Source organism: Astatotilapia calliptera, chromosome 10 (genome assembly GCF_900246225.1).
Source record: "Astatotilapia calliptera chromosome 10, fAstCal1.2, whole genome shotgun sequence".
NCBI lineage: Eukaryota > Metazoa > Chordata > Actinopteri > Cichliformes > Cichlidae > Astatotilapia > Astatotilapia calliptera.
In genome coordinates this window covers 19491160-19506351 of record NC_039311.1, presented here as the reverse complement: position 1 = coordinate 19506351, position 15192 = coordinate 19491160, and the positions used below count along the sequence as shown (strand labels likewise).

At 41.1% G+C, this 15192-nt stretch overlaps 1 protein-coding gene across 6 annotated transcripts in view; it reads left to right on the top strand.

The window, feature by feature from the left end:
- LOC113030084 (transcription factor COE1-like) overlaps positions 1-15192 on the top strand; it is a 90644-nt gene that overhangs the window by 63179 nt on the left and 12273 nt on the right. For all 6 annotated transcript variants that reach the window (XM_026181178.1, XM_026181175.1, XM_026181177.1 and 3 more), the window contains exons 10-11: positions 3556-3682; positions 12128-12216. In XM_026181178.1, coding sequence (XP_026036963.1) covers positions 3556-3682; positions 12128-12216 — 216 coding nt within the window. The remainder of the gene's footprint in view (positions 1-3555; positions 3683-12127; positions 12217-15192) is intronic.

Sequence of the window (15192 nt, the reverse complement as noted above, 5' to 3'; positions counted from 1 at the left end):
TTGGATTGGCCAATTGGTCATGATCGACTCTGGGCTGGACCAATTACAGCCGAGGAGGCCGAATGCACCCGCCCCCTTGTTTAGCAATCACGTGATTTTCGCGCATTGCATGCCGGGAACTCGTGGCAAAACAATCCAAGTACCGCATCAAACGCAAGCATTTGCAGCACCGCAAAACGTTCATTCTCCGGTTCCAGTACCTTCTTGTTTTTCTTTGCCGCACAAAAAAGGAATGTACAAAACGAAGGAGAACAATGCCGGTTCGTACAAAGACAGACTCGACGAAAAGACAAAGAAAAGATACGAGGAAAAATCAAACCAGTGAAAGGGTTAGACCCTTACGAGCACACAGAGGGACAAAATACCTTAGCGTGCTGCCCAACTTTCACCACGCTCATATTTGTAATTACACGGTTCTTGGAGTGAGTGCATACACTCATGAAGTTTAGTAACTTCAGGTCACTGCAACAAGCCCAGGAACAGTTTACTGATGGATGGGTGCAGGACCTTGAAATGCACCGTGTAGAACGAAAGACCATCGTACGAACAAAGGTAAGTTTACCAGTCTCACAAATCGTCTTCATAGATACACATTCGTTAACTGTTTATTAATAGGACCTTTGAGCTCAACGGTAATTAATTAGTAGTGGAAATAATTTCTGGTAGGCATTACAGAAATGTAGCAGTGACAATAATACTGTATGCTGTAATCGCACTGGACAATTAGTGATACAAAAAAACTGTTTTATCCTGTGAATAAACGTATATGTTTTTGTCAGTGTACCATAATAACAGAAGCGAAACGCAATATCGTGTCAGGACAATTCACTATTTATGCACAATAAACAAAGGAGCATAGTGCGACAATTTCTGTTCAGCGCCAGACTTGCTTGTAACCTATATCACCAATTATGTTAAGAAAAATGACGTATTAACGACTAAAAACTCTGACCTTTGTGGGAATGCTTGGAGCAGACTAACATGTGAACTGGAGTCCAGACCATCCGTAGGCTCTTACTTCGGAAACATGGCTTAAAACATTTCTCTTCAACGATGTAATCCGATTTAAAAAAAACGACCGGCTGTTGCAGTTAATAATACAACAGCTTCTTGCCATTTTTTGTGTTTCTTTTTATCGCTGTGTAACTGAGTTCAATTGAAAGCCTGCGTGCGCTAGTACCTCTTGCCACAAGTTCCCAGAATCCTTTGCAGTTTTACCCCTGAATGACGTCACATTTTCAATCTTTATCCTGGTGGGCCGGTCTCTAGTCAAAATGCCCGGGCCGATTTTTTGTCCCAGTCCAGCCTTGGTCCAGGCCCATCTGAAGTTTGCCAGAGAGCACATGGATGATACAGCAGAGGATTGGGAGAATGTCATGTGGTCAGATGAAACCAAAGTAGAACTTTTTGGTATAAACTCAACTCATCGTGTTTGGAGGAAGAAGAATACTGAGTTGCATCCCAAGAACACCATACCTACTGTGAAGCATGGGGGTGGAAACATCATGCTATGGGGCTGTTTTTCTGCCAAGGGGACAGGACGACTGATCCGTGTTAAGGACAGAATGAATGGGGCCATGTATCGTGAGATTTTGAGCCAAAACCTCCTTCCATCAGTGAGAACTTTGAAGATGAAACGAGGCTGGGTCTTCCAACATGACAATGATCCAAAACACACCGCCCGGGCAACAAAGGAGTGGCTCCGTAAGAAGCATTTGAAAGTCCTGGAGTGGCCTAGCCAGTCTCCAGACCTCAACCCCATAGAAAATCTGTGGCGGGAGTTGAAAGTCCGTGTTGCTCGGCGACAGCCCCAAAACATCACTGCTCTCGAGAAGATCTGCATGGAGGAATACCAAAATACCAGCTACTGTGTGTGCAAACCTGGTAAAGACCTATAGTAAACGTTTGACCTCTGTTATTGCCAACAAAGGTTATGTTACAAAGTATTGAGTTGTATTTTTGTTATTGACCAAATACTTATTTTCCACCCTGATTTACGAATAAATTCTTTACAAATCCTACCATGTGGATTCATGGATTTTTTTTTCACATTCTGTCTCTCACAGTTGAAGTGTACCTCTGGTGCAAATTACTGACCTCTGTCATCATTTTAGGTGGGGGAACTTGCACAATCGCTGGCTGACTAAATACTTTTTTGCCCCACTGTAACTAATGCACCATTTTGCCACCCCCATCATTGTTCTGTTGCATGACCCAACTGGGCCAAAACTTAGCTGTTGGACGAATGTCCCCACATCTTACTCTAGAACAGCGGTCCCCAACCTTTTTTGCGCCACGGACTGGTTTATGCCCGACAATATTTTCACGGACCGGCCTTTAAGGTGTCGCGGATAAATACAACAAAATAAAACTAGTACCGGTACCGAAAAAAGAAGATTTATTCATAACACACGTGAAAAGACCAAGGAAAACCGAGTTAACGATAAAAACGATAACAAAATAACGCTGAAAACCGATAAAAACCCTGAAAACCATACATTTCACACCTGAGCCTCAACTCTCGCGGCCCGGTACCAAGCGACTCACGGACCGGTACCGGTCTGAGGCCCGGGGATTGGGGACCGCTGCTCTAGAACGTTTGGTACACAGAGGAGTTCGTGGTCGACTCAATGATTGTAAGGTGTCCAGGTCCTGTGGCTGCAAGAAAAGCCCAAGTCATCACCCCTGCACTACTGTGTTTGACAGTTGGTATTTCTGCATTATGGCCAAACATCTCCATTATGGTCTTGTCGGTCTAAGGGACATTGTTCCAGAAGTCTTGTGGTTTGTTCAGATGCAACTTTGTAAACCTAAGCCATGTTGCCATGTTCTTTTTAGACAGAGGCTTTTAGAAAGAGGCAAACAAGCCACACTTTTTATTTCTTTTTCTGTGTGTTTTTCTGATCATGTTGTTGTGAACTTCAACATTTAACATGCTAACTGAGGGCTGTAGAGTCTTGGGCGCACTTTCACAATTTCCCAAGCATTGCATGGTCTGACCTTGGGGTGACTTTGCTGAGACCACTCCTGGCAAGATTGTGGCATTGTGTTAACACACACCTGAACGCTCCGGACCAGTAAACCTGCCAAAACCTCTGCTTTTATAGAGGTGCTCACACTTGCTGATGACGACTCTATGACTCATTTTAAATCTTAGCTAATAATGAAAAAAGGAATCAGTGGTTTTGCTCCAAATGCCACCTTCAAATTCAGACTAATGCAAAAATGCATTAAATTCAAATATAAAACCAGGTCAGCTAGAGATCAATTTCACATCATTAACAAGCGATCAATCTCCAACCCAACAACTAAAATAAAGTTTAGAGCAAAGCTTCAGTATGCAGGTTTATTTAAATCTGCGACTGAATTACTAGATTTAAAGGAAACATCTTTTTTTTTTTTTTTTATCAGTGGAGATATTTTTCATGAATAGAGAAAACCTAGCTGCACAACATTAAGAACTAAAGGTGCTGTGGTGTCCCGATGTTTAATACTTCATTCTTCTTGATTCTTCGGGTGATTTGACTCTTGGTACTCTGTTCCTTGCTTTTCTAGCTGATTACACCACATGCCATCCGGGTGCAGACGCCTCCCAGACACATCCCTGGGGTTGTAGAGGTCACTCTGTCTTACAAGTCTAAACAGTTCTGCAAAGGCACACCAGGGAGGTTCATATACACAGGTAGGTTCAAAGAACACAGTTACACACACATACAATTTACTGTATTGTCTTAATTAAAATATGTTTTTCTTCTTCTAATATGAAAACTGTCTAATTTGTCATTGTAGGTTAGTGAAAAGGTGTGTTTGCATATATAAGCTTTTGTATGTGCATTTGTGTGTTTGTACATGTTTCAGAGAGACTGTGTCTGAATGTGCGTGTGTGTGTGTGTGTGAATAACATCTATGAGTTGTAGTTCACTCTCAGGCCAGACAGTGTTGAACTAATGACTGTAGATTAGTCAACATTAACGACCCACACTCGTTAGAATGTTGCCATAATCAGAGGCTCGTTAAAACCAGCTACAATTAAACAGTCTGCTCTTTATAGCCCTCCATACTGAAACTATTAGTGAAATCATCCAGAACACCCAGTTTACTAACGCACATTAAACGCACACACACAAACACACACGTTTCTGACCGGATTGTTGACTTTGAGTGAGCATTTTCCTGCTAAACGGAGTAGTGCAGGAAAAGGAGAGAAAGCATGCGTGTGTGTGTTACTTTGCACATACATGTGGAAATGGATGGAGGTGATGTGATGTCTGGTATTGATCCGCTCAACATGGCTCCATCACACCATAACGATGACGTCATTCACAGATTCACAGACAGGGGGGGGAATTGTAGCTGCCATAGAAATTCTTGGAGTCTTGAGACATTTAATGACGCCAACATTACAGGAGGATTTAAACATGATCAATGAAGATGGAAAAAAAACTTACAATGAATAAATGTGAGTTTTACTCTTGGGGACAAGTACATAAAATCTCTAATATTTCCTGCTCAAGAGGTGAGAAGAAAGTGATGAAGTCTGCATTTCAGCTTTGCGTGCTTTATTTGATTAAATTAAGCTCGATGTGTATTCCATGATAATGCCCAACAAAAAGTCATAGAGGAAGAACAGTATTAGGGAAGTAACTGAAAAAGGAAGGACAAATGCAAGCACTTCACTGCTTTAAACCAGTCGGGATTGTACAATTTAAGAAAAATGGGCTTCTGTGTGAAATCGCAGCTATCACCACAAAAAAAAAGCAGCAATTATAAGCTTAAATGGCAGACCCACAATCAGGATTTTGTTAGATGATGGCTGTACAAAATTTTGAGGAGTAAAATGTCAGGCGATGTGAGTTTCTTTTAAAGGTAGTTCCTTTGTAAAAGATCTCCAGCTTGCTTCAGTGTTCTTCAGACGCAACATCTTTGTGACCCTGAGGCTAGCCGGCTGGTAATTGGTCCGTCTGGCATCTAACTGCTGCTCCTATTGGGCGCAGATGACCCACTCGTGACCTTGCGATTGGCTAATGGCTTCAACATGTGACCCAGGAAACGCGATCCGTTAGTGCGGTTGCCTGATCCCGCCTCGAGGTTGACTCCTTGCTAGAAGTCACTGGTGAAAGGTCAGGGTGGTGAAAGCTGATTGGCTGTGGTGGTTTTTCAGCGCTTAAGCTGTGGTTGCCTCTGGGTGTAAGGGCTGCGCAATTAAACATACTCACGAGCACACATGTGCAAAAAAACGCGCACGCACACACCACACGTAAAAACGCACGCAAAGCCACACTTACATGGGGTCATGTCTTACACAACTTACCACACACACTTTCAAACAGGGGCAGGAGTTTAAAGTAATTGTAAATCAGAGTGATATGAGGGAAAGATGGTGACTAGTCTGGTAAACAGATGGTCTACCACATATGTATACACACACACACACACGCACACACATACAAACACACGCACACACATACAAACACACGCACACACATACAAACACACACACACACACCCTACATGCACACATGGTGCCGTATGGCTGCCTCATCTGCCCGATGGGAAAAATTAACATTCTCCACATCACACACCATAAACTATAAACACACAAAGGTACAAAGTGACAATCAATAAATGCTGGCATTATGAACGCATGTGTGGACACACACTCGTATAAAGAGCTGATTTATTATCAACAGCTGAAGAAAAAAAAACTCAGAAAGCTCAGAAACTTTTAGAGAAATTTGAAAAATGGTGACAATTTTACACTTTTTTTCTTCACTTTTCCAAACAACCTCGCTTGGAGACGGGAGAAGTGAGAAATAGAGAGATTAAAAACAGAAAGCTGGAGATGCATAAAAAGGGGGGGGGGGGGGGGTGCATAGGAAGAAAGGTGGATTTTTAAAACCAGATTGTAAAGTATCGATCCGCTCATAAGTGGATCACATATACTGATACACACATGCAGATACACTCATCGTACATAGACACATATACAAACACACGGAAAGTCACAGAGAGAAGACGAGCTCGGGAGAAAGAGATCTCATCTCATAAGGAGAAGAATGAAGCAATAATTCAGTGGTATTGAACTGCTGGCTGGCCAGAGAATCAATATCACCACACCTCCTCTTCTCCTCCTCCTTTTCTTCTTCTTTTTCTCCTTTTACATCAGTCCCCTCTGTCCTTTCACCCACCCAATTTCACTCGCTTCCCTCCCCTCCTGCTCTTTACCCCATTGTTTTTCCTCTTTCTGCACATTCTTTTGTTTCAACACCACCCAAAGATAACTAGAAAAACATCGCCATTTTACAATAAATGCACATGAGAAATCCTAGACATACACCACCCCCACGTCTTCTCTTCTGTCTCCCTCCTCTGTTCACATTTTATTGTGAAACAGGAGTGGATGGCCTGTCCTCATGAAACTTCAATGAGTATTGATCTGATGGCAGCTCTGGACTCTGGAGGAAGAACTAGGCTGGAGGATGGAGGGGCGGTGGAAGAATGGATGGACGGATAAAAGTGGCAGAAGGTGTAGTTAAGAAAAAAGGAAGGAGGTGAAGCGGAAGAGAGTAGGAGGAGGGGAGAGGAGGGAGTCATGCAGTGATGATTTCACAGGCAGAAGGGTGGCAGGATTTGTCGAGATGAAACAGGTTCAAGCTTCAGTGTCACCAAATCGTCCACCGTCTTGAAGCTGTTTATCTTTTTTTAGACTCATCATTGACACAACTCATATCATTGGATTAACACGGTGCTATGAAATGTATTTGCCCCCTTCCTGATTCCTTTTTGCATATTTATCACATTTTCAGATATTGTTGACAAATTTGAACATTAAACAAATAATAAACCAAGCAGAAAGGGAAAAGCGCCGAAAGGTGATCTCCTCTCAAAGACCAACACATCATGCAACAATGTAAAGAAACAACTGAGAAACAAAGTCAGTGGCATGTATTAGTCTGGAAAGGGTTACTAGCGAGTTCTAAGTCTTTGGGACTCCAGTCAGAGCCATTATCCACAAATGGAGAAAACTTGGAACGATGAAACTTCCCAGGAGTGGCCGGCCTGCCGAAGTCACTCCAAGAGCGCATCAACAACTTATCCAGGAGGTCACAAAAGAACCTAAAAAAACATCTAAAGACCTGCAGGTCTCACTTGCTTCAGGGTGTAGAAGACTTGCCATAAAAGATGGAACCATGAATTCTGCTCTACCAAAAAACCCTGAAGGTGAATGTCTGGCCATCAGTTCTTGCCCTTAAACTGAAACACACTTACATTACACAGCAGGACAATAATCTGATACCCACCAGCAAGTCCGCCTCTGAACACCTCAAAAAACTAAATAAAGGTTCTGCAGTGGCTTAGTCAAAGCCTGGACTTAAATCTAGTGCTGTGGTCTGACCTTAAACAGGTCATTCCTACTCGGATATCTTTGAGTGTGGATGAATTAAAACAATTCTGTTAAGAAGAGCGGGCCAAAACCCCTCCACAGCAACTTGAAACACTCATTGCCAGTTTTTGCAAACATTTGATTGCAGTTCTTGTTGCTAAGGTTGGCACAACCAATTAATAGCCTTAAGGGGCAGTTATGTTTTCACACAGGGACAGGTAAGCTTGGATAACTTTTTTCCCTTAATAAGTGAAATCATCATTTAAAAACGTCATTTTGCATTTACCCAGTTACCCAGTAAGTGTGAAAAATATGCAAAAAACTAAGAAGCCATGAAGAAGGCAAATACTTTTTCACACCACTGTACTCTATGTCCTTATGTCAAAACTGGCATCTGGAGACCCCCCAACTGATTGTAGTTGTCAGCATTTCTATGGTAAGTGAACCTAATCTGATACTACTAATGGCTTTTATAGCTGATGTGTAACCACTGGAGTGAGTTCTGTTGGGTGATCATTATTGTATTTTGCACAACTCTGTTGCTTGTGAAGCTCGCACACAAGAATTTCACTCACATGTGCTGTACCAATGTACCTGCACATGTGATGTGACAATAAAAGTGATTTGATTTGATTTGATTTGATGTTGTTGCTTCTGTGCATTAAGAAACTGCTAAATCTTTTGGGAAACCTGAACTTTTTGCTTCAAAATTCACACAAACTGTACATGTAACTACGCAAATCCATAAATACGCAAACATTCCCACCTTAAAAAAACATTTAGTTCTATTAATAAAGAGTCAGTTGGAGATACTTGAGGCCTAAGGTACTGAAACCGCTCAAAGTCATGCTTTTGTATATTTGTACATGAATGTGTGTGTGTGCGTGTGTGTGTGTGTGATATTACAGTTGGCATCGTCTCTAGAGATGTACAGGGAGCGTGGATCTGACACTGGCAGTTAATTTTGGCAGTTGATATCCCGCTGACTGTTAGGCAGCTGTTTTTCTAATTTTTGTTTTTCTCAACTATGACTAAGTTTAGTTTTCGGCTTTGTTTGTTTTTATTGCTTGAACACAAGCTCTCTTCACTCCTTTCGCCACCTCTCACCTGATTCTATTCTTTTCTGCTTTCATTTCTTCTTGCTCTTCTGCTCCTCCTTGACCTACTTCCTTCCAGACCACTCCATCATGTTCACATAATTATCCTATGTGGATCTTAAAAATCATAATTTGTCCAAAAACTTTCCTTGGAGCAGGGAGAAGTACTGTCCATGACAGTTTAACATCTGGTGTTTTTATAGCTCTGCAATTTATGAAGTTATCTTGCTAACAAATTGCGGTTCAGGACATAACAGAAACCAGAAACTTGGGTGTGATGTGATAATAAAACAGACATATATCTAAAACACACACACACACACACACACAGAAACTAGAAAACAACACAAGATATTCAGCTGCAACTAATTTAATAGTGCTGGATGTGGAAAGTACCCGATATCACTGCAGCTGCACACTTGGACATCACACACGTGCAGACACACCCTCTGCAGCCCACACCTACTGTGCATCCATTCATGTGTCCATTTGTCTTTGTCTTTTTTTCTACACTTATTCTTTAACTCAACTTAAGCATACATGGGTCGAAAAATGGGGTGAAGACACATGTTCAGCACATATAAATAAACACAGAAAATCCTTTAAAGCCGTCATCCTGACTGACAGAGCTTTCATGTCTCTACTTGAGTGACATATTGATTGTGTAAAGACTGCAGAGGGCTGTAATTGGGACATTAAAGTGAACACTAAACGCTCTTTAAAACCCTTTAGATTATACACCTGCAGTGTTATTATCATACAAGTGCTTTTGACACCATTAGCGACTGCACCAGGTTTATCCATCTCTGCACATATTTGCATTAACCGCCTGCACTCTATCAGGTCTGCTACCATTAATAATGGCAGTGTAATATCAGTTAGACTGGGCCGCCTCCCCAGAGTTAATGCTTATGTTTTAAGGTATGTATGTATTTATTGTAGATTATATTTATGTAGCTCTGCAGAGGTAAAACCTTAATAAATAAAGCTAAAACTATGCAAGGCAACTGTAGATGTCTCAAATAGTGGTGCAGAAATATACTCACTGCCATCAGGGACATATGTTCAATTGCTCATTAAAGTAAATATCTGATCAGCCAAACACATGGAAGCACCTTAATGCCTTAAGGATTGTAGATGTGGTCAAGACGACCTGCTGAAGTTTAGCTGTTCATGGCAGCTGTGGTAATGTAAAGGCTTAGGGGACACTATGACAACTGAGCATTGTCACAGCCTCATGTCCATCCCTTTATGACCACAGTGTACCCATCTTCAGATGGCTTTTTCTTTGCACAATAGCACGCCATGTTGCAAAGTTCAAAACATCTCAAACTACTTTCTTGAATATAATAATAAGTTGACTGTACTCAAATGGCATTCACGGTCAACAGATTTCAATCCAGTAAAACACCTTTGGGATGTGATGGAACAGGGAGATTGAAATCATGGATGAAACTGCAGCAACTGTTTGATGCTGTCATGTCAATATGGACCAAAATCTCTCAGAAATGTTTCCAGCACCTTGTTAAATCTGTGCCGTGAAGACTTAAAGCAGTTCAGAAGACACAAGGGAGTCATACCTGATATTAGTGTGTCTGATAAAGTGACCGGTAATCTTAAACTTGAATTTGATGTTGCTACTCAGTGACGTTATAGTCCCATGTGATGCCCAGAGTGTAGAATAAAGGCATAAAAGAAACAGGTCTGTTTGGCCTGTTTTTGTTCTCTTACATGCATCTGAAGAAACACAATTCAGCTTTAATTCATCACGTTTTCTTAACAGCTAGGCTTTCTTCAAGTTTTATAAATTTAAAATCTGAAGTCAAGCATTCAACATTTAACAGCGTTCTGCTTCGGGAGAATATCCACAGTAGTTGCTGAGAGATGTATTTTTCTCAGTTACAGTTTCCCAGCCCGATTTTGAACTGCCGACCTCTCAGTCACAAGCCCTCATCTCTAACTTCCAGGCTTCTGTTGGCTCATGCTGAGCAGGTTCATTATTTTCCAACCCAGTTTTGCCAGAAAAACCCCCCAAAAAAACGCTTCTTGATACCAGCATGTTCCTTGGGAACAAAATGTCACAAAATGAGATGTCATCCTCTCTCCTCTCTAGTGAGATCTCCCCGTGCTGATTGCCATAGATGTTGTGATTCTGTCTGTTTATGCGCGCTCAGGCTGAGCACCGGCAACAAGAGCATTAAAGGTGCTACTCTAACTTGTTGTTTTTGAGAAAAGGATAGCATCTTTTGACTTATCATTTATCCGCTGAACTACTAGGAGGTTGAGGCGATGAATGGGAAGGCCTTTGAATTTTTAGTTTATCGTAAATCACCATTAATTTACACAAATATGAGTTTATTGTCTGACTTTGCCCCCAAGAAACACACAGACATATTCTGCTAAATGTAAATCTTGTAGGAAAGTCATCTTCCTGATGACTTAAAGCAAGAGGTGAGAGTGAGCTCTGTTTTTATCTCTCAAGGTTCATGACCAGTCCCTAGTTGTACATTTTACAATATATGACACCAGTGGGATTTTGCTGCAAATCAGCAAAATTGCTTCAGACCGTAAAAGTGGTTAAAAGCACATGGAAAAAAGCAAAGCTGACATTTCTAGAAACAGCAGATGGTGGAACAAGAAGTGAAAGGCTGATGGAAAATCTTATCATACATGTGTAGCCTATAAAAAAAATGTGGTAAAGAAGCTACAATATTGTTGTTGTTGTGACAGGAAGCCTTTGGGATTGTGGTAAAGTGCTTTTTAAAGGATGCAATCTGTGTTTTTATATTAAGATATGAGTTACATGACTTGCATGTCTATCACATAATTTAGAGTAAAATAGATAAATACTACCTGTCTCTGAGACTCCCTTCAGGAACATATACAGAAGCAAGTAGCTACAGAGACCCACAATATCTATCTGAGGGCTAAAATTAATTAGGTCTGCCTTTACCAGATGAGTATTTTATTTTTAGCAAACCAAGTCTAAGGCCTAAAGACTAGTTGGGGCACCCCTTTTAGCCTCCAGTAGCTAGGGATAAAAATCTGTTTTCCCTGACTTGTTGGTGAGGGTTGATGGAGGTCGTTGGCTGTCGCTTGGTTGAATCAGTTCCAAAGAGACTCCTGCACCAAAAAAAACCTGAAATCTGAAAAAAGCATCCTCCTCCTCCGTACAGTAGTGGTAAGATCCAGTCGTGAAATTTGAAGGTAATAAAGAGCCATAAAGTGCTTTCCCCTCCTGTTAGCAGCTAAGTGATGGACATATTAGAGTGAGCCTGTAATATCCAGCAGGAGTTGGTGGAGGTCTAGCCTGAAAGATGGATTTAGATGGACACAAATATAATGTGTAAAGTGGCACTTTGTGCTGACAAGCTTGCAGCATGAATTTAACAGGTAGTGATTTAGAGTTGTGTCCACAGCTTGTTTCTGTAGCCAGTGATTGGCTGAATAAACACTCAATGCAGGTGCAAAGTTGAAAGATTTAAACTCCCAGTTATTGAGTTATGGGTTTATGTCAGAAAACTTTCCAGCTACACCCACAAGTGCAGCATGATGTCAACACTGGAGATGGAGTGTTTCCAGTTGTTCTCAGGAAAATTCCATATTACTTATTCCCTCTGTTTCTGTTTCTCTTTGTCCTCTCCAGCGTTAAACGAACCTACCATCGACTACGGCTTCCAGAGGCTACAGAAGGTCATTCCTCGGCACCCTGGTGACCCTGAGAGGCTGCCAAAGGTACCGAAACAGTTCACATTCACAACTTGCCCATTTGTACCACAGCTTGTTGGACTTAGAATAAAACAAGAACTTGTCTTTTGTTTAGGGATATTTCAAAAAGGACAGAAACTGTAGCTTTACAAAGATGTGAATGAAAGAACTTTGTGCTTATATTTTTATTTGCTTTGTATATGCTTGTTTTTTATATTTCTGACGAGAATATGTGTTTTTAAATCTCCTGTGGGCTGTTCTTTTACCTCTTTGTGAACCCTTTGTGTGTCAGTTTCTTAGCTCCACATTTACAGGGTGAGTGCTTGAGTCTCTTCCAGATCAGAGAGTCATATCTGATTATTTGTTTATCAGCTGGAGATCAAGCAGCGTGTTTAAAGGTTCAGCAGATGTAAACAATTAGCACCAAACGATGAGCTCCGCTTTGATACCAAACTCTGTCATCTTGCTCTGTACATGCAGGATGACTTCTCTCAAAGTGTGTGTGTGTGTGTGTGTGTGTGTGTGTGTGTGTGTGTGTGTGTGTGTGTGTGTGTGTGTGTGTGTGTTCACAAGTCGACCTGTTTCAAGTCTGAAATTGTGTATCTGTGAAGGCAGAGGTCATGCCCTTGTAAACAGCTGCTGTTGATTGGTTCGCCATTCCTGCTGGAACTAGTCCATGATTGGCTGTCTTTGCTGTGACATCATCAAAGAGTGGGCGCTGGTCACGATGTGATGGATGTGGTGATACAGCTGTGTCATCACGGTCATGGTGACACCCTGGATCAACCACATGTGTTATCAATCAGATGTAATGTCCACCATCACCGTGGGAACGTGTTCAATACGTTACGCAATAAACATAACTGGTGGATTTGTTGCTTTCACTTATGGTAAACAGTAATGAGCTCACTGTTGCTTAAAAGCTAATAAACCTGCAGTACGGTCAAATTTAGAAATGAGATGATGAGGATCAAAACATCAACCTTCTTTATAGTAGGTGACCTGCTCTACTACCTACAGCCTGCTCTACAGCCACCCTGGATGGGGTCCTGGATGTCATAGTGAACATGTAGCTGAGTGTAATTATCATTTTTTCTTATTCTTAAGGTTTACAGTGCTCTGCTGAGATGAGCCAGAGACACAGATAATATCTGCGCCATAAATTAAGGTGTAAAATAGTTTATAAAAAAAAAAAGGTCACATGTACAGTACAAAATGTGACCTTTAAGGCGGGAAAACTTTTAAAACCTTATTTGTGGCAAAGTCAGTAACTTTTCTCAGATATCAGCAATAGTTCCATACATGCATTTTGATATAACTGATCATTAAGATTAAAGTTGTAGCTTTCTCCTTTTTCAATGAGATAAAAGTTTGTCCTTGTTGCTGATAACTCCCCAGGGGCTTTTTAAGATGACTGCCAAGTGGAAAGACTTTCTCCTAAAAGTTCTGCTTTAGTTTGGTGATAACACCCCCAGGAGCTGCTCGAACATGGAAACCCATGTCATGAAGCTCCTAGACCACGTTATTTGTGCTGATTTTAATGCTGAAGGGGGTTTGTAGCTTATCAGCTTTTGAATCAGCAGAGCGTTAGCAGTTTTTATGCACTGGAGCTCAGCACTCAGCAGCCCCACTCTGTAACTTTACCCGGTCTGTCACTTTGTGTCTGAGTTTCTGTGGAAACTTCCCAAACTGACTTGTTGCATTGGTGGCATCCTACTACAGTACCACTCTGAAACTCAGTGAGCTCTTTAGAACATGCTTGATTTTATACAGCAGTGACAATGGACCGAAAAACATCTAAAATTAAATGTAATTCAGATGTAGGATCTAAGAGGTGCAGCCCAGTACTTTTGTCCATGTAATCTACGGTAGCAACAATCTGTTCTTAACATTGCCGCCTAACTCTATCTTCGCTTTATCCCATAACCATGCTATTTCCCTACTCAAACCTATACTATATTCACCGTGCACAAATATTCATAGTCTTGTCTGAGGATGGATCGCAGCTGTAGGGGTATGACCATCAACATTTTGTCTTAACCATTTAATCATGGGTGATATAGTAGTATGATTGTTATTTGGACAAGTTTTTCAAGTCACTGCTTTAAAGAATACATTTAAATCAATTTACAACCCAAACAATGGGATATTATGCAGCTCACTGTTGTGAGTTGTGAGTTGTGAGTTGTGAGTCACTCTCCTGGTCCATGACGCCAATGGTTCAATACTTCTCAAGAATAGGAACAGTTAATTTCAGTATATTTTTGCACTGGTTAAACAGGCACCTCTTTAATGGTCTGCGTATGCAGGCAATTCTAAGATAGTTCAGTGTAACTCATTACCTATGGTCCATTTGTTGTTTGTTGTGTTGCACTGGGCAGATTGAAAATGTGTTTTGCATTTTTAAGGCTTAACATAAATACAGCATACATTGTGCAAAAAGTTATCGCAGTCAGGGATGGATATGAGGAATGAAGCCAGCCCATCAGAGAAGATTTAACTCTTTTAAAAGCTTTTCTGAGCAGGCCTGTCCTGTTTCAGCTTACTATAAATGCAATAAGTGCTGCAGAAAAATCTGTGCAGGAAATGAGGTTCGCAACCTGAAGCGTGCAATACCATAAGTGATGTTAGTAGGAGCTTCTGGTAAAGGCTGAGTCAGAGAAGTGACTGACTCACTTTTTCAAGCATAATCGGACTTTCTGCTTAATTTGTGAGCAAGAGACACGCCCTGCTAACATGTAATACATAATGCTTCCAGCTTGTTTTGTTGTGTTTCACATGAAATCGAAAAGGGGGGGAATAATAAACTTAGACCACACTGAAAAATCTGCTGTGTTTGAGTTGAAGCTTTCTGCAAAATATGCTGGTAATGTGACAAAATTGCCACTTAACTAACTGGCAACACTGGATGCTAATTAAGTTTTTTCTTCTGTTTCTTCTTCTTGCACATAGCAGGTGTGCATTCCTTAATCCAAAAAACTCTTCATGAGAAAAGTGATGAAA